The 19,256-nt window shown below is 51.7% G+C and overlaps 1 protein-coding gene across 1 annotated transcript in view; it reads right to left on the bottom strand.

The window, feature by feature from the left end:
* The window catches only part of LOC311311732 (uncharacterized protein), a gene marked incomplete at both ends in the record, with an annotated part of 24,816 nt that extends 22,827 nt beyond the window's left edge, over positions 1 to 1,989 (bottom strand). The window contains 2 exons of the mRNA XM_084441485.1: positions 137 to 387; positions 1,932 to 1,989. Coding sequence (XP_084297611.1) covers positions 137 to 387; positions 1,932 to 1,989 — 309 coding nt within the window. The remainder of the gene's footprint in view (positions 1 to 136; positions 388 to 1,931) is intronic.
* Between the last annotated feature and the right edge of the window lie 17,267 nt (positions 1,990 to 19,256).

Here is a 19,256-nt window from a genome sequence, read left to right on the forward strand (position 1 = left end):
AGAACTCACAAGTGCATCTTCTTTCTAAAGCAAGTGACTAAGAGCATCATCTAGTGCTGAAGGCAAAGTTCAAGAATAGCAAACTAAAATACAACAGGTGCAGAGATGCTTCTTCCAAATCTAGACGTGACGTTACCATCTTCCCCACTCTGAACACCACACACTTCCCCACTCTGAACACCACACACTTCCCCACTCTGAACACCACACACTTCCCCACTCTGAACACCACACACTTCCCCACTCTGAACACCACACACTTCCCCACTCTGAACACCACACACTTCCCCACTCTGAACACCACACACTTCCCCACTCTGAACACCACACACTTCCCCACTCTGAACACCACACACTTCCCCACTCTGAACACCACACACTTCCCCACTCTGAACACCACACACTTCCCCACTCTGAACACCACACACTTCCTCACTCTGAACACACACACTTCCCCACTCTGAACACACACACTTCCCCACTCTGAACACCACACACTTCCTCACTCTGAACACACACACTTCCCCACTCTGAACACACACACTTCCCCACTCTGAACACCACACACTTCCCCACTCTGAACACACACACTTCCCCACTCTGAACACCACACACTTCCTCACTCTGAACACACACACTTCCCCACTCTGAACACACACACTTCCCCACTCTGAACAGCACACACTTCCCCACTCTGAACACCACACACTTCCCCACTCTGAACACACACACTTCCCCACTCTGAACACCACACACTTCCCCACTCTGAACACCACACACTTCCCCACTCTGAACACCACACCTCTCAACTACGCCCTTCATAAACGTCCTGGACACACAATGTGACATGTGACTAAACACACAGATGGCAAAACAACCGTCTTTCTCCAGCCCCCAACAAACCTGTTCCTTAACTCAACCTTCTCTCTCAACCCCCAGTTCCTTAACTCAACCTTCTCTCTCTCAACCCCCAGTTCCTTAACTCAACCTTCTCTCTCTAACCCCCAACAAACCCCAGTTCCTTAACTCAACCTTCTCTCTCTAACCCCCAACAAACCCCTGTTCCTTAACTCAACCTTCTCTCTCTAACCCCCAACAAACCCCTGTTCCTTAACTCAACCTTCTCTCTCAACCCCCTGTTCCTTAACTCAACCTTCTCTCTCAACCCCCAACAAACCCCTGTTCCTTAACTCAACCTTCTCTCTCAACCCCCAGTTCCTTAACTCAACCTTCTCTCTCAACCCCCAACAAACCCCTGTTCCTTAACTCAACCTTCTCTCTCAACCCCCAGTTCCTTAACTCAACCTTCTCTCTCAACCCCCAACAAACCCCTGTTCCTTAACTCAACCTTCTCTCTCAACCCCCAGTTCCTTAACTCAACCTTCTCTCTCTAACCCCCAGTTCCTTAACTCAACCTTCTCTCTCTCAACCCCCAACAAACCCCAGTTCCTTAACTCAACCTTCTCTCTCTCAACCCCCAACAAACCCCTGTTCCTTAACTCAACCTTCTCTCTCTCAACCCCCAACAAACCCCTGTTCCTTAACTCAACCTTCTCTCTCAACCCCCAACAAACCCCAGTTCCTTAACTCAACCTTCTCTCTCTAACCCCCAACAAACCCCTGTTCCTTAACTCAACCTTCTCTCTCTCAACCCCCAACAAACCCCAGTTCCTTAACTCAACGTTCTCTCTCTCAACCCCCAACAAACCCCAGTTCCTTAACTCAACCTTCTCTCTCTAACCCCCAACAAACCCCTGTTCCTTAACTCAACCTTCTCTCGCTAACCCCCAGTTCCTTAACTCAACCTTCTCTCTCTCAACCCCCAACAAACCCCAGTTCCTTAACTCAACCTTCTCTCTCTCAACCCCCAAAAACCCCTGTTCCTTAACTCAACCTTCTCTCTCTCAACCCCCAGCAAACCAGTTCCTTACCTGCGGCGGCTAAAGCCAGCAGAGAGAGCAAGCAGCACACGGAGACCAGAGTCTTCATTTTGGCTGCCAGGGGCTTCCCCCTGCAGTCCCAGCCTTTATATAACCCCCCCACCACCCTTACCGGAGAAGGTCAAAAGCCATGCCAGGGGAGGCGTGGCCTGGGTGTCAAAGCAACTGTAGCCACGGCATCCATTCCGCGTCAGAGTATACTGTAGCTCTGGGCCAATCGGGGTGGAGAACAGAGGAGGCAGGCTTGAGCTTGGTATGCTAGTCTAGTAGTAGTATGCTAGTCTAGTAGTAGTCTAGTAGTAGTATGCTAGTCTAGTAGTAGTCTAGTAGTAGTATGCTAGTCTAGTAGTAGTCTAGTAGTAGTATGCTAGTTTAGTAGTAGTCTAGTAGTAAAGGGAGACATTTGGTTTGGTTTATTTGAAAGTTTGAAAGAAAACAGTACAGTACAAACACGTATGACATTCTAAAAAGAACAAGGATAAAAACCCAGAAAAGACTGGTTTCCACTGTGGTCCTCTGAGGGAGAGAGAGAGAGTCACGTCAAGTCAACTTTATTTCTAGAGCACATTTACAAAGAGCTGTGGCTGAACCAAAGTGCTGTACAGATACAAGCAAAATATATAAATACAAAAGCATAAGAATAGTGCAAATACAGATAAGTACAAAGACAGAATAAAAGACAAAATAAATTAAAAAAAAGTGCAGCAAATTACAAAATAAAGTAAAAGGAACTAGAATGGCAACAATTGTGTTAGCAGGGGGGCAGGCAGGAACCAATCAAAAGCGAGGGAGAAGAGATGGGTTCAGAGGAGGGACTTGAAAGAGCAAGACAAACAAGGCAACTATAAGAGTGATTTAATATGGTATAAAACCATCCATCTATCCGGGATATGTATAATATATAATATATAATAATATGGTATAATACACATTTCATATATGGAATGTAATCCACTCAGTGTGTGACTGTGCCAGAATATCTGGGTCTGGGTTGGAATGTATTTGTTTCAAGGTTTCAAAGACTGAATAACAACTATATCTTCTATCATTGACCTCACCTCTCTGACCACTTATGTATCCTTTTCAGTATAGAGACACCAAAGGTAAAAATCAACGCTGAACGCCTCGTAAAGAAGCAGTATCTCACCCATGCAGTGGCAGAGAATTTATAAACCTTAATGAGGTTAATATAACTCTCACCTCACAGGATGGAGATCTAGTAACTGCTTTTAACACCAAAGTAAGGATGGCTTTGGACTCTATCGCCCCCATGAGGCAGAAAAAGGTAACAACTAAACAAAAGGCACCATGGAGAAATGAGACATCAAGCAACTCTACTAATATCTACTAATCAAAGCAAACCTAGAGTTCTTTTCAAAACGATCGATAGCCTGATAAATCCCCCTCCTCAAACTCTCGACAACCTTTCCTCTGCCTCCAGATGTGAGACATTTGCAGCACACTTTAGGGATAAGATCTCAGATATTAGAATGAGCATAACTCAGGTAAAACATAGTATATTACCTACCTATATAACCTCCTCCACCGTGTAATCAGACTATGATTATGAGCCTGTTTACACTGGTTGATTTTGAAACATTGAACAAAGCAATGTTACAGCTAAATTAAAGGAACTTTTACCTCTGTATCTGAGGACATTCTATCCATTATAAATTACTCCTTACTTACAGCAATTTTCCCATCGGCATTTAAAACTGTCCTGGTGAGACCCATCCTGAAGAAAAGTCATCTCCCCTCCGTTCTCAGCAGGCCCATCTCAAACCTCCCTTTCTTAAGCAAACTCCTGGAGAAAATTGTGTTCACACAGCTAAACGAATTTCTAGTGTCAAACTCCTGCCTAGACATCTTCCAGCACAGAGACATGACCTCATCAATGACCTTAACATCAGTACTGACTCCAAAACCCTCTCTGTCCTGTCCTCCTCACTCTCCTAGACCTGAGTGCTGCTTTCAACACTGTCGACCATGACATCCTAATCCAGAGACTTAGAACCTGGGTCGGTCTCTCCGGTCCAGTCGGTCTCTCCGGTCCAGTCCTCAACTGGTTTAGGATCTATCTAACTGGCCAGGAGTTTTTAGTAGCCCTTGGCGAGCATAGCTCAAAAAACAGCTTTAGAAAGCTTTCTAGGTGAATCTCTGGGCCCTAGAGAGGAGGGCGGAGGGTTATTTCATCTATACTTATTTGATAGAACATAAGGCATCCTAAAGTTCCTAAAGTTCCTAGAGAACTATTTGGCAGCCGGGACCTCGTCCCTCGTCCATTAAAAGCGGACGGTGTGACGGTCAGGAAGTCTCCCGCAGCGGTTCCACCTTGACCTTAAGTCCTAACCCTGTGTGTGTGTGACCCCTGGTTCTAGGGTGGTGAAGCTGAGGGATGTTCCCTCATGGGGTTAGGGGTAAGGGGTTAGGGGTAAGGGGTTAGGGGTTAAGGGTTAGGGGTGATGGGCTTGGTGCTGGTATTTGTTGCTGTACATGGTCTCCGACCTCTCGGAGGTCATCAGGAACTCCCTGACTGACTCTAAGGTCAAAGGGCAAGCTGCATCAGTGGTTCCCAGAGTGGGGGGTTGCGAGACGGGGAAGGGGGGTCCTGAGATGATGAGGTGGGGGGGTTACATTTCTAATAACACGGCTACTCCTGCTGTGTCCGTGCGTGTGGACAGGCCCTGAAACCAGCCAATCGGTTTATCAGTTCAATTGGTCACCTGAAGATTGTTGACTTTGGACTGGCCAGGCTCTTCTCCTAATGAGAGGGAACACCTCTACAGCCAGGTACACACACACACACACACACACACACACACACACACACACACACACACACAGACACACACACACACACACACACGTGTTAATTTTGACAGCAAATTATGATTTTGTTTTAGTCATAGTCTTTTGACTAAAATGCCATTTAGTTTTAGTCATATTTTAGTCATCTGACTTGTTTTAGCTTTAGTCTAGTTTTAGTTGACTAAATATCATTACGATTTTAGTCGACAAAATCTAACATAGATTTAGACAACAAAAATTTAACAGGCTTAGTTCAATCAATCAATCAATCAATCAATCAATCAAGTTGGATTTATATAGCGCCCTTCATGAAACCCAGAGCGCTTTACAGAGTCCAGTATTCATTCAGACAGTCATACCGGTGGTGGTAAGATACATCTGTAGCCACAGCTGCCCTGGGGCAGATACAGATACAGCTGCCCTGGGGCAGATACAGATACAGCTGCCCTGGGGCAGATACAGATACAGCTGCCCTGGGGCAGATACAGATACAGCTGCCCTGGGGCAGATACAGATACAGCTGCCCTGGGGCAGACTGACAGAAGCGTGGCTGTTTCTGTCAGACAGTTTCATAATGAAGCATTCCTCTCCCCCAGTCTGATGCTAACTGTGTTTGTGCCTGATATAGCAAGCTATAACATTATCATGATGCTAACTGTGTTTGTGCCTGATATAGCAAGCTATAACATTATCATGATGCTAACTGTGTTTGTGCCTGATATAGCAAGCTATAACATTATCATGTCAGGGTTAGGGTTAGGGTTAGGGTTAACCCTAACCCTAACCCAAGCTATAACATTATCATGTCAGCACTAGTTGGCTAGTCAGGCTAGCTAACATCAGGCACAGGCTAGCTAACGTCACACCGGAGGAGAGGGGCTCTGGGGAGGAGAGGGGCTCTGGGGAGGAGAGGGGCTATGGGGAGGAGAGGGGCTATGGGGAGGAGAGGGGCTATGGGGAGGAGAGGGGCTATGGGGAGGAGAGGGGCTATGGGGAGGAGAGGGGCTATGGGGAGGAGAGGGGCTATGGGGAGGAGAGGGGCTATGGGGAGGAGAGGGGCTATGGGAGGAGAGGGGCTATGGGGAGGAGAGGGGCTATGAGGAGGAGAGGGGCTATGGGGAGGAGAGGGGCTATGGGGAGGAGAGGGGCTATGGGGAGGAGAGGGGCTATGGGGAGGAGAGGGGCTATGGGGAGGAGAGGGGCTATGGCGGCGCCAGGTAGCTAACTGTTCGTGTCTTATCCATCTAGCTACAGTATAACATTAGACAGCAGCAGTAGTTCTACATCGTGGAGCTACGCCCCATAGGGGGGCGCTAGCGCTCCTATTGGTAACCCGTGTTGGCATGCCAACAACCAATCTGAAGATAAAAATGTACTCCTTATCGTCCTAACCAATCACAGACCCCCCACCTTACTATAAAGGTAGCTAAACCCCAGCAATCCCTCTCCCATTTTCAGACGAGCTATCAAGCACCTGAAGGAAGCCTTTCTGAAGTAAGAATATGAAGAGAACGAAGAAGAGCGAGAAGAACGGCGGCGGTGACCTACCTCTGAGGGAGTCCGGCGCTGCTGGATCCCCGATGGACGGCCCCGCCCCTCCTCTTCTGGAAGATGCCCCGCGGGTCGAGGACTGCGGCTGTGGTGCCTTGGACCCGGACGACCGCTACGACCGGTGTGTGGCGTGCCTGGGGAAGAGCCACGCTGAAGAGGGAGTCTCTCCCAACCCGCCGTGCTCCCAGTGCGCGCTGCTGCCCTCTGAATTCAGGCGTGCACGGAGTACCGTCCCCTGTCCTCTCCCCTCCTGCGAGTCCGAGCCTTCCGACGATGACTCTGGGGATAGAAGTGACTCGGAGGACAGTGGGGAGTTGCCCGCCTCCCAGGGCCCCTCCCCACGCACAGGCTCATCCGTGTCTGGTTCCGAGCCCCCCGCCGGCGGCGAGGGCGGCCCCCCAGACGATGAGCCCCGGGATTCCGGTGGGGCCAAGCCGCTCGTATTCCGGAGGGTGTTCCCCGGTATACTTGAGCGCGCGGCGGTCTCCATCGGAATCCCCTTCCCGTCAGAGCCTGAGGCGAGTTGCACCAACCTCTGGGGCATTTCTTGCTTTGAGCTCTCGACGCGGAGAATCAAGCGGCCCCTCCCTGTCATGGAACATATCGACAAGTTTGTCGAGAGTACCTGGGTGGCGCCCCTCGAGCGGGCTAAGGCCCCGGTTCACGCGTGTGTCCGGCTACGAGCGCGACATCTCCGGTGGCGTCCCGGCGCTCGAGCCCTCCTTTGCCGCCCACTTCGCTTCCCGGGGCGCGAGACCGACAGGCGGCTACCCTCTCCGACCGCATGTATGTCCTCGCTGCCCAGGCCACGGCCGCCGTTTCCTCCATCTCCATCCTGGTCACTACCCTGGCATCGGAGTTGAGCAGCGGCGCCTCGCCATCGCCCGAACGGGTTCCCGACCTCCAAGCTGCGGCTGGAGCGGCCATGCAGCTCTACCAGGCTGCCGCGATCTGCACTGGCCGCGTCATGGCTAACGCTGTGGTGCACCATCGCCTGCTGTGGCTGGGCGTCTCCTCTGTGAACGACACAGCTCGCACGGCTCTGCTGAACGCTCCCATCTACCGGTCCGGGCTGTTCGGCTCTGCCGCCGGCGAAACCCTGGAACGCCTCGGCAAAGTTGAGGAGCAGTCCAAGCTGGTGGCCAGGCATCTCGGGGTCAAGAGGACCCAGTCTGCTGCCTCCCGTGCCCCCGTAAAGAGGAGGAAGAGGAAGGCGAGGTCCGCCCCTCCGAGGGCTGCCCCCGGTCCCCCTCCCGCGAACCAGCGATCCGCTCAGGCTCCACATGCTCCTTCCACCGCTCGCCAAGGTCCTGCTCCGCAGTGGAAGAGAAAGAAGCCCGGCACTAATGCGTGACAATTAACGTCTGCTCAGGCTGCTATTGTTCCCTATGGCCCTCCCCTCACGTTAGAGGATGGTTGTGGTCCCTGTATTAGGGGTTCTCACAATAAAGAGCATGTTCATGTGTACACCGGTGGTCACTTGTGTCATTTCCATGCTCGACAGTCTGATGCTATGATTAATGTGTCTCTGGGTTCTGGTTCTGAGATGGTTGCGCCTGCCCCTCCGCTCTCTGCCGAGAGAATTAAGTCTGTGGAGGGTAGCGCTGTTCTGCCCCGTTATCATGTCTCAAGTAAACTACGGGCCAGTTCATCCACTCAGTTAGCTAGCGCTAGCCTGGCTACTCTTCCTACCCAGGCGGGGATATCAAGGAAGTTTGTCGGGCAGCCTTCCCCCTCCACGGGTCAGCTTTCGGCAGCTAAACTTTCCGTTTCCAAGAGAAATGCTCGCCAGAGAGTTAATCCTGTGTCTCGCTTGGTGTGTAATACTGGGAAGGCGTTCTCTGCTACTTCTACGGTGAGCGCAGGTATTCGTGTACCGCACCATCGTGAACGGCTGGGAAATGAAGCCCCTGTGTCTCGTTCGACTAAGCTACTCTCGCACACAGCCCGAGAGACGGTTGATGTCGTTAGGACCGTTAAGCGAACTTCATTTGAAGTTGAGCGCTCGCTCTGCTATACTTCAAATTTGAATGATCGTACGTCATTGGTTCCCTCCGTTGCGCTGCATCGGTATGGGTCGTCTGCCTCATTTGCATATGGGAGCATGATTCCCCGACTTTTCGCGGCAAGTTCAAAGGCGTCTGCCTCCACACAGACTGAGTCTATGTCGGCAGCGGCCTCATTTGCATACAATGACTGGGCTCCGCTACTTCAGCCATCTGCCTCATTTGCATATGAGAGCGATGCTCCTTTTCCCTGCGTTGTGAGCGATACAAGGGCTACCGCTACACAGGTTAAGTCGGTGGCCTCTTCATGTGCATACACTAACGCGGCCCCACTGTCTGCAGACATGATAGTTTCTTTTCACAACAGCTCTCGGGCTACTTACGAGCTTACGTCTCCAGGCTCTGGAGGACGTTTACACTGTTCTGACATTGATGTTGCCCCCACTTCAAGTAAGTCGGTGTGTGATGACAGTGTCTGCGGTTCGCCTCCCTTTCATATGCGGCCCCCCTTGGACTGCTGCCGCCCCCACGGGTGGGGAGGTGCCAGCGGTGGCGGTCGGGGCCGTTCCAGAATACGATCGCTTTCTGGCGAACGTCCCGCGCACGGCGGCGGGCCCTCTCTCGCGATGCAGAGTGGCGTGGATGCGGTTGCCATGCCTCCCTCGCTGGCTGTTTCGCATCCTGACTTCTGGGTATGCGATTCAGTTTATCGCCCACCCTCCGTCCTTCACCGGGGTGGTGGAGACTGTGGTCTCGGGTCCGCGGCAGGAGAACGCTCTCCAGTCGGAGATAGCGGAGCTCCTATCCAAGGAGGCGATAGCGGTGGTTCCACCGAGCCGCTGAGGGGCGGGATTTTACTCTCGTTACTTCCTCGTCCCGAAGCGAACAGGGGGGATGCGTCCCATCCTCGACCTGCGCCTTCTGAACAAATGCGTAGCCAAACGGCATTTTCGTATGCTCACAGTGAGGCACCTGTTGGACTCCGTTCTCCAGGGAGACTTCTTCACAAGCATAGATCTAAAGGACGCATACTTTCATGTTCCCATCAGAGAGGGTCACAGAAGGTTTCTGCGTTTTGCCGTCCAGGGTGTGGCTTACGAGTACACCAGGCTCCCGTTCGGTTATGCGCTGGCTCCTCTGGTGTTTTCCAAGTGCCTAGAAACGGCGATTCTACCGCTGAGGCGCGAGGGCATCAGAGTGCTCGCCTACCTGGACGACCTTCTGATCCTCGCCTCGTCAGCCGCTCAGGCCAGGTCGCACACCTCCCAGCTTGTGACTCATCTCACAGGCTTGGGATTCGCCATCAACTGGGAAAAGAGCACACCGCGCCCGTCTCAGTCTGTCATTTATCTGGGTCTCAACTTGGCCACGGCTCTGACGGTGATGCGTTTGATGGGCTTAATGTCATCGGCCCACGCGGTGGTTCCACTGGGCCTCCTGCACATGCGTGGCTTACAACGTTGGTTCGCACGTCTTCGTCTGAATGTCATCAGGGACAAATTCAAGATGGTGACGTTGCCCGGGTCCCTGGCTGCGGACCTGGCTTTCTGGAGGAACCCGCGCATCATCGCGCGTGGTGTCCCTCTAGGCAGGGTGTCGTTCCGCATACCGATTTTCACGGATGCGTCCCTCTCCGGCTGGGGAGGGACGTGCCTGTCCCAAGCCGTGGGGGGCCGTTGGCCTCCTGGCGAGAACAGGCACATCAATCTCCTAGAGCTGGAGACTGTGTTGCTGGTTCTTCAGCACTTTGCACCTGCGCTGAGGGGGCTCCCTGTGCTAGTGCTCTCAGACCACCGTGCCACGGTAGCTTACATCAACCGTCAGGATGGTGTCCGCTCAGTGGCTCTTCATCGCACGGCGGTGAGGTTGTGGCTGTGGGCGAGCTCCAATCTGAGCTCCCTCCAGGCTCAGCACATTCCGGGCCACTTGAATGTCGGCGCCGACCTCATGTCGAGAGGCGGGCCGCGCCACGACGAGTGGAGGCTCCATCCTCAGATTGTGTCACATCTTTGGGCGCGCTTCGGTCGTGCGAAAGTGGACCTGTTCGCCACAAGGGAGAATGCTCACTGTCCTCTTTGGTTCTCTCTGAGTCGGACGGACAGCCCCCCGCTGGGAGTGGACGCCTTTGCGCACACCCCTTGGCCGGAGGGCCTGCTCTATGCCTTTCCCCCAGTGGCGATCATTCCTATGCTGTTGACCAGAATACGGTCCGAACGTCGGACAGTGATCCTAGTTGCGCCAAACCGTCCCAGTGCGCGATGGTTCGCGGAACTGATGGCTCTGGTTCAGGTTCGCCCTTGGCTCATTCCGTACAGGCGGGATGCCCTGTCCCAGGTGGGCGGGACGATACAGGCCCCCCCCGTTCTGGGTCAGCGCTTGGTGGCCTGGTTACTGAACGGCGCAGGTTAGCTCGGAGGGGTCTCTCCGCGGCTGTGATCAGCACTATTCAGAGCGCGCGTGCTGGCTCTACTTCTAAGCTGTACGCTGGGAAGTGGGAGTCTTTCGTGCGTTGGTGTGATGAGGAAGATGTAGACCCGGAGACCTGCTCAGTTGAGTCAGTGCTCTCCTACCTACAACATCTGTTGGACCTGGGGCTTGCTGCCTCCACCATTAGGGTGTATGCGGCTGCTATTTCAGCATGCCATGAGGGGTTTGCTAGGACTACGGTCTTTGCTCACCCTCTGGTCAGGCGTTTTTTGACGGGTGTGGTCCGGCTTAGACCACCTGTCAGAGCCTTGGCCCCCCAGTGGGATCTGTCACTGGTTTTGGACGCACTGTGCAAGGTGCCGTTCGAGCCTTTGGAGCAGGTTGATCTCAGATGGATGTCTATCAAAACGGCATTGCTCCTCGCATTATCCTCGGGTAAGCGAGTGAGTGATCTGTGTGCGCTGTCGACGCAGCCGGGCTGCCTCACCATCACTGGGGACGGCAGTAAGGCCGTTCTGAGGCCCAACCCGGTTTTCCTGCCCAAGGTGGTTAGGCACTCTTATAGTGCTAGGCCTCTGGAGCTGCGCGCCTTTTCTCCTCCTCCGCACTGCTCGGTGGAGGGCGCCTGGTTGCATCTTTTGTGCCCGGTCCGTGTGCTCTCTGTTTACATTAGGCGCACGGCCTCGTTCAGGACCACGCCTCAGCTGCTCGTATGCTACGGTGCAGGCAAGCTGGGCTCCCCCCTTTCCAAGCAGCGCCTCTCTCGCTGGCTTTGTGAGGGCATCTCTGCTGCGTATACCGCGGCAGGTCGCCCTTTGCCTGGCCGGGTGCGCGCGCACTCCACGAGAGGAGTCTGCCGCGCTCTTTCAGGGGGTGTGTGTGGAGGATATCTGTGCTGCGGCGTCCTGGGCGTCGCCGTCGCCTTTTATCCGCTTCTATCTACTGGATGTGCCATCTGGCTCCCTGGCAGACTCTGTCCTGAGTGTCGCTGCTGGGGCCACGCCCTGAGATGGCGTGGCTGTGTTGGTCGGGGCTGTGCTTGGTAACTTCCCGGCCAATTTTACTTGCATGTTTATGCAGCTTGACCATTGTTCCGCCCCCTGTGCGGGGTGCGCGGCCTTTGGTTTTTAGCTCCTGGTGGACACCAGGGGACCCTTGCGTTCCGTTTGCGGTCCTTTGCCTCGTCCGCCCGTCTTATTGCCTGACCAGCCCTCCGTTGGAGTTCGGGTGGAGGGAGTTGCACTTACTACTGTGTGGTGCTTGTGTACTCCCTTGCCTCCAGTGGGTTGATGTTTTTATGTCGGCCTGGCCCGCGTACATTGTGGGCATCGCTGGAGCTCCGCCTATTACCAATAGGAGCGCTAGCGCCCCCCTATGGGGTGTAGCTCCACGATGTAGAACGAAGGTTACGTATTGTAACCCCAGTTCTACGAGTGGAGCGGAGCCCCATAGGGTTTTTTCCGGGCCCTGCCTCTAGCTTTCTAGCTCGTCTGACTTAGTGTGGGATAGCAGATTGCTGGGGTTTAGCCACCTTTATAGTAGGTGGGGGGTCTGTGATTGGTTAGGACGATAAGGAGTACATTTTTATCTTCAGATTGGTTTTTGGCATGCCAACATGGGTTACCAATAGGAGCGCTAGCGCCCCCCTATGGGGCTCCGCTCCACTCGTAGAACTGGGGTTACAATACGTAACCTTCGTTGCTTAGCTAGCTTACACAGACTAGCTAACGCTAGATACCCCCGCCAGCCGCCACAAGCATAGCCCCACTTGTTGCTACACAGTGTAACGTTAGCTAACCTGTGCCTAACATTAGCTAGCCACTAACGTTAGCGTTGCAAAGATCAGACACTTCAGTTCTCCCCCGCCACAAACCTACGTGAAACACTGGTTTCTTTTAGCTTGTATTGTATTTGAAGTATTTCAGAAACACACCAGCTTGGTTTTAGCTAATACAGTAACGTTAGCCGGGGGTGGGGGGGTGCTTACCTTCTCGTGAATTTCGGGATGACTGTTCTCCAAATGTCGCTTTAAGTTTGTTGTATTTTTGCCAGTAATTTTCACCCCACACGATTTACAAATGGTTTTGTTTTCCTTTGCATCAAATATGAAGTTTATCCAGATGTCTGCTCTCCTCTTTCTCCCGGTGTGTTGAACGTTGACAAAGACATTTCTGAACTGTGGTAATTTACTGAACAGTTCAGGCGCAGCAGTCGTATGCTGTTAGTTGACTTCCCGCCGGCCGGTGTAGCAACGGTACTATTCAAATGTAGGCCAACTGCCACATCCCGAACCTCGACATTCATTCTGATTTGAACTTTTCCCATACGTCCCTCCATAACCATTTTAGTCTAGTTTTTATTTGTTGACGAAAATGTGAATAGATATAGTCATAGTTTTTGTCATCATACATTCATTTTTATTTAGTTATCGTCTCGTGACGATAACCCAAAAAATGTCGTTGACGAATAGTTTTCGTCATAGTTCTCGTCAACGAAATTAACACACACACAGACACACACACACACGCACACACACACACACACACACACACACAGACACACACAGACACACACAGACACACACACACACACACGCACACACACACACAAATAATGCCCCTTGATGTTTCCAGGTGGTGTTGAGCAGGCCGAGCGTGTCGACCTCTGGAGAGAGATGCTTCCATTTCTCCATAAACTGTGAATTAATGATTTGCTCAGCAACTGAACACGGGGCTCAGCAGGGACTTCTTCTGCTTATAGTTTCCCAGCAGCGCAAGAAAAAGGAATCTGACCAGATCATGATTTCTAACACAAATCTTGTGGTCATATAGAAGTGTCTTCCTGAAAAGAAGCTGATGGGTGTTTTTTTATTATTGAATAAGAGGCTTGAGACGGTGAAGTATTAAAAAACAAAGTACAAATTTTATTGTTTTTTTGTCTTTACAAAGGCCTGTATTCCCAAGTTTTTTTTAAACAAAATATAACAGCTTCTCGTCAACCTCGACAAACAGATGAAAAAAATCAAGTAAAAAGAAAATGTGATAAAAAAATGGGACATGGGATGATGGGAAAGAGAGAGAAAACAGAGATAGAGATAGAAAAAGAGATAGAGATAAACAATAACAGACACAGCTGTTCGGTTCAGGGCACAGCAAAGAGCTCTTAACAAAAATAAACAGTCAAATGTTCGTTGTTGATTCAGGCAGTTGAGAACAGCAAGTGCTTCGTATCGTCTACGTCTTCCACCACGTCCCCACCCTCACCAGCGCTCACGCCATGTCCTCACACCACGTCCCCACCCTCACCAGCGCTGTCACGCCATGTCCTCACACCACGTCCCCACCAGCGCTGTCACGCCATGTCCTCCACGTCCCCATCAGCGCTGTCACGCCATGTCCTCCCACCACGTCCCCACCCTCAGCAGTGCTGAACGCCATGTCCTCACACCACGTCCCCACCCTCAGCAGCGCTGAACGCCATGTCCTCACACCACGTCCCCACCAGTGCTGTCACGCCATGTCCTCACACCACGTCCCCACCCTCACCAGCGCTGTCACGCCATGTCCTCACACCACGTCCCCACCTACAGCAGCGCTGAACGCCATGTCCTCACACCACGTCCCCACCCTCAGCAGCGCTGTCACGCCATGTCCTCACAGCACGTCCCCACCCTCAGCAGCGCTGAACGCCATGTCCTCACACCAAGGACGGCTCTCCACACACAGACCAAAGAATAGTCCTGGGCTGAATCTCAATAAACTTCTCTTCCCAACCTCTCCTCTTCAAACACTCATTCTTCAGTCAGAAACGTATTCTCCTCTATGTTCATGTTAATAGATAGATATCATAGGCATATGGCATTTTGGAAATATATGGCATTTTCAGTAGGCAGTGAGGAGGAAGGAATCCAGAAAAGACATTCAGCCATTAAACCATTCAATAATATCCTCAATGGAGACGCGGAGTCAGTCATGTCCAGGTGGAGTCAGTCATGTCCAGGTGGAGACATGTCCAGGTGGAGTCATGTCCAGGAGGAGTCATGTCCAGGAGGAGTCAGTCATGTCCAGGAGGAGTCAGTCATGTCCAGGAGGAGTCAGTCATGTCCAGGAGGAGTCATGTCCAGGAGGAGTCAGTCATGTCCAGGAGGAGTCATGTCCAGGAGGAGTCAGTCATGTCCAGGTGGAGTCAGTCATGTCCAGGTGGAGTCAGTCATGTCCAGGTGGAGTCATGTCCAGGTGGAGTCAGTCATGTCCAGGTGGAGACATGTCCAGGTGGAGTCAGTCATGTCCAGGTGGAGTCAGTCATGTCCAGGAGGAGTCATGTCCAGGTGGAGTCAGTCATGTCCAGGTGGAGTCAGTCATGTCCAGGTGGAGACATGTCCAGGTGGAGTCAGTCATGTCCAGGAGGAGTCATGTCCAGGTGGAGTCATGTCCAGGTGGAGTCAGTCATGTCCAGGTGGAGACATGTCCAGGTGGAGTCAGTCATGTCCAGGTGGAGTCAGTCATGTCCAGGTGGAGTCATGTCCAGGTGGAGTCAGTCATGTCCAGGTGGAGTCAGTCATGTCCAGGAGGAGTCATGTCCAGGTGGAGTCAGTCATGTCCAGGAGGAGTCATGTCCAGGAGGAGTCAGTCATGTCCAGGAGGAGTCATGTCCAGGAGGAGTCAGTCATGTCCAGGAGGAGTCAGTCATGTCCAGGAGGAGTCATGTCCAGGTGGAGACATGTCCAGGTGGAGTCAGTCATGTCCAGGTGGAGTCAGTCATGTCCAGGAGGAGTCATGTCCAGGAGGAGTCAGTCATGTCCAGGAGGAGTCAGTCATGTCCAGGAGGAGTCATGTCCAGGTGGAGACATGTCCAGGTGGAGTCAGTCATGTCCAGGTGGAGTCAGTCATGTCCAGGTGGAGTCAGTCATGTCCAGGTGGAGTCATGTCCAGGTGGAGTCAGTCATGTCCAGGTGGAGACATGTCCAGGTGGAGTCAGTCATGTCCAGGTGGAGTCAGTCATGTCCAGGTGGAGACATGTCCAGGTGGAGTCAGTCATGTCCAGGAGGAGTCAGTCATGTCCAGGAGGAGTCATGTCCAGGTGGAGACATGTCCAGGTGGAGTCAGTCATGTCCAGGTGGAGTCAGTCATGTCCAGGTGGAGTCATGTCCAGGTGGAGTCAGTCATGTCCAGGTGGAGACATGTCCAGGTGGAGTCAGTCATGTCCAGGTGGAGTCAGTCATGTCCAGGTGGAGACATGTCCAGGTGGAGTCAGTCATGTCCAGGTGGAGACATGTCCAGTCAGTCAGTGCTTAATTAAGAGTCTGGGAAATGGCAGACATCATATAAAAATGTACAAAAACAAAGAACCCTAAACGCTGTGTTCAGTACTGTCCTAACCAGAACCGCTGTGTTCAGTACTATCCTAACCAGAACCGCTGTGTTCAGTACTATCCTAACCAGAACCACTGTGTTCAGTACTGTCCTAACCAGAACCGCTGTGTTCAGTCAGTACTGTCCTAACCAGAACCACCGTGTTCAGTACTGTCCTAACCAGAACCACTGTGTTCAGTCAGTACTGTCCTAACCAGAACCGCTGTGTTCAGTACTGTCCTAACCAGAACCACCGTGTTCAGTACTGTCCTAACCAGAACCGCTGTGTTCAGTACTGTCCTAACCAGAACCACCGTGTTCAGTACTGTCCTAACCAGACCCACTGTGTTCAGTCAGTACTGTCCTCACCAGAACCGCTGTGTTCAGTCAGTTCTGTCCTAATCGGGTTTTAAAAGTTGCAGTTGAAGTCTTGGTACATAGATTCAATAGTTTCCTCTGAATGCCCGACTCACCCACACACACTCACACACCCACACACCCACACACACACACACACACTCACACACACTCACACACACTCACAGAGATCAAGAGAGATCAAGTGTAGACAACGACTGGGAAAGTGAAGTAGCCTATAAAACCCCCACAGAAACTAAATGAAAACAACAACATCATTTTGACAGCACAAATGACTCAAAAGAAAGAATATAGTGATCAGAACGAGCAGAACATCTGAACATCAGCGCGGAGTGAAGAGAACATCTCAAACACATGGAATGTTTCTACAGCATCACCAGAGGAGCGTCTGGAGACGTAACCGGGGTGGGAGACACAAATAAACACAAACATTCCAGTCCCGTTCCCAAGTAAACAACAAACAACACAGAAGGGGTGGGCCTGCAGAGGTGGGGGGCGGGGTCTGGGGATCGATCGTTTCCATTGGTGGGATTGGGACTCAGGCCCTGCTGGGAGGGGACAGAGACTCAGGCCTGCTGGGAGGGGACAGGTCTGCTGGGAGGGGACAGAGACTCAGGCCTGCTGGGAGGGGACAGAGACTCAGGCCTGCTGGGAGGGGACAGGTCTGCTGGGAGGGGACAGAGACTCAGGCCTGCTGGGAGGGGACAGGCCTGCTGGGAGGGGACAGAGACTCAGCCCTGCTGGGAGGGGACAGGTCTGCTGGGAGGGGACAGAGACTCAGCGCTGCTAGATGGGGACAGGTCTGCTGGGAGGGGACAGAGACTCAGCGCTGCTAGATGGGGACAGAGACTCAGCGCTGCTAGATGGGGACAGAGACTCAGGCCTGCTAGATGAGGACAGAGACTCAGCCCTGCTAGATGGGGACAGAGACTCAGCGCTGCTAGATGGGGACAGAGACTCAGCGCTGCTAGATGGGGACAGAGACTCAGGTCTGCTAGATGGGGACAGAGACTCAGCCCTGCTAGATGGGGACAGAGACTCAGGCCTGCTAGATGGGGACAGAGACTCAGGCCTGCTAGATGGGGACAGAGACTCAGGTCTGCTAGATGGGGACAGAGACTCAGCCCTGCTAGATGGGGACAGAGACTCAGGCCTGCTAGATGAGGACAGAGACTCAGCCCTGCTAGATGGGGACAGAGACTCAGGCCTGCTGGGAGGGGACAGAGACTCAGCGCTGCTAGATGGGGACTTGACTGAGTTTGCTGCATCACACCTGAGTGTCTGTTCTAAGAACACTGTCACAAATATAGTTACCGACCGATTAAAAATGAAAAACTAAAACCTTGTTCAGGGCTTTGGGTCTTGTGTTTCAAAGGGTTGAAAAGGCTGTGAGTCGTTCTCAGGACATGAAAGGTAGAATCATTCAGTTCAGAAGGAAAATCAGGGAAATGATTTGCTATGCATCTGAGCACCAGGCTGACTAAAAAGCACCATAAGAGAAAAAGACAACATTGTTTTATGCAAGTATGTTCAGTTGCACACGCGTGTTGTTTAAGACACGCATGCTGTGGGTGCATAGATTAAAAAGTCACCTAATTTCACCTCCTGTTTAGATCTACCAACACAATGTACATGTAGCTGGAATTGCATAAGTAGCAAACAACTCTAGTGCATAGTCACTGAACACACACACCTACTAGTAGAAGACACACAGGGTCTTTTTGGAGGGGCGCCTAATTTTTGGGCTTCTGACAAATTGATTTTAAATTGTAAAACATTTCAGCTTCTACATTCAGTAACCCTGACGACATGAAACAGGACAAAATAGACAAGAAGAAAAAGCCCAGCGAAAAATCACACAAACCCTCCGACTCTTCTAAGTGAACCATTGGAACAGCTTATTCATGTAAGTGAACCATTGGAACAGCTTATTCATGTAAGTGAACCATTGGAACAGCTTATTCATGTAAGTGAACCATTGGAACAGCTTATTCATGTAAGTGAACCATTGGAACAGCTTATTCATGTAAGTGAACCATTGGAACAGCTTATTCATGTAAGTGAACCATTGGAACAGCTTATTCATGTAAGTGAACCATTGGAACAGCTTATTCATGTATGTGCGGATCTCAACCAGATATCCTTGTGTGTTAAAAGTGTTACTTCACTTCAGCACAGGGATTCGCAGGTGGGACTCGGACCCCAGTTCACTTAGACATTTCTGATGGGTATACTTGTTAGCTTGTCAGCTAGCGTGGTTGCTAGTCTTTTTTTATAGCTTCAATTAGCTTGTTGCTAACCCATTTAGCATACAATTAACAAACAAATAGGCTAAAATATAACGTGTTAGCATCACGGCTAACTGTATGCTAGCATTAGAGCTTGAATGTAACAATGACCAATTTGGGTGATGTTCAAAAGGGTAATAAGACAAGTGCCACCCTTTAGTCCCATTTTGGATGAAAGAGTCACATTGCATTTCTGTTGGGGGGAGAGAGCAGGAGTGAAGGAACAAGCTAATTACATTCAGCTCTCTTTAGCATGGTGTTCACCTGCAGTACTGCTAATACTGTCCACCTGTTGAGACTCTGCGATTGTATGAAGCAAACATTTTAAAAAAGGGGGTAGGGCCGGACAGGTGGCGCTAGCTTGGAACCATGAAGAACCTCCCCTCTGCTACCTCTTCTGTCTCTCAGCCAATAGGAGGGAGCGGCGAGTCCCAACCGACACACTACAGCCAGAATGTGTTCACACGCTTCATTCTTGCCAAGGACCCCGTTCCAATAGTCTGAGAG

Source organism: Borostomias antarcticus, assembly GCF_949987555.1.
Source record: "Borostomias antarcticus genome assembly, chromosome: 7".
NCBI lineage: Eukaryota > Metazoa > Chordata > Actinopteri > Stomiiformes > Stomiidae > Borostomias > Borostomias antarcticus.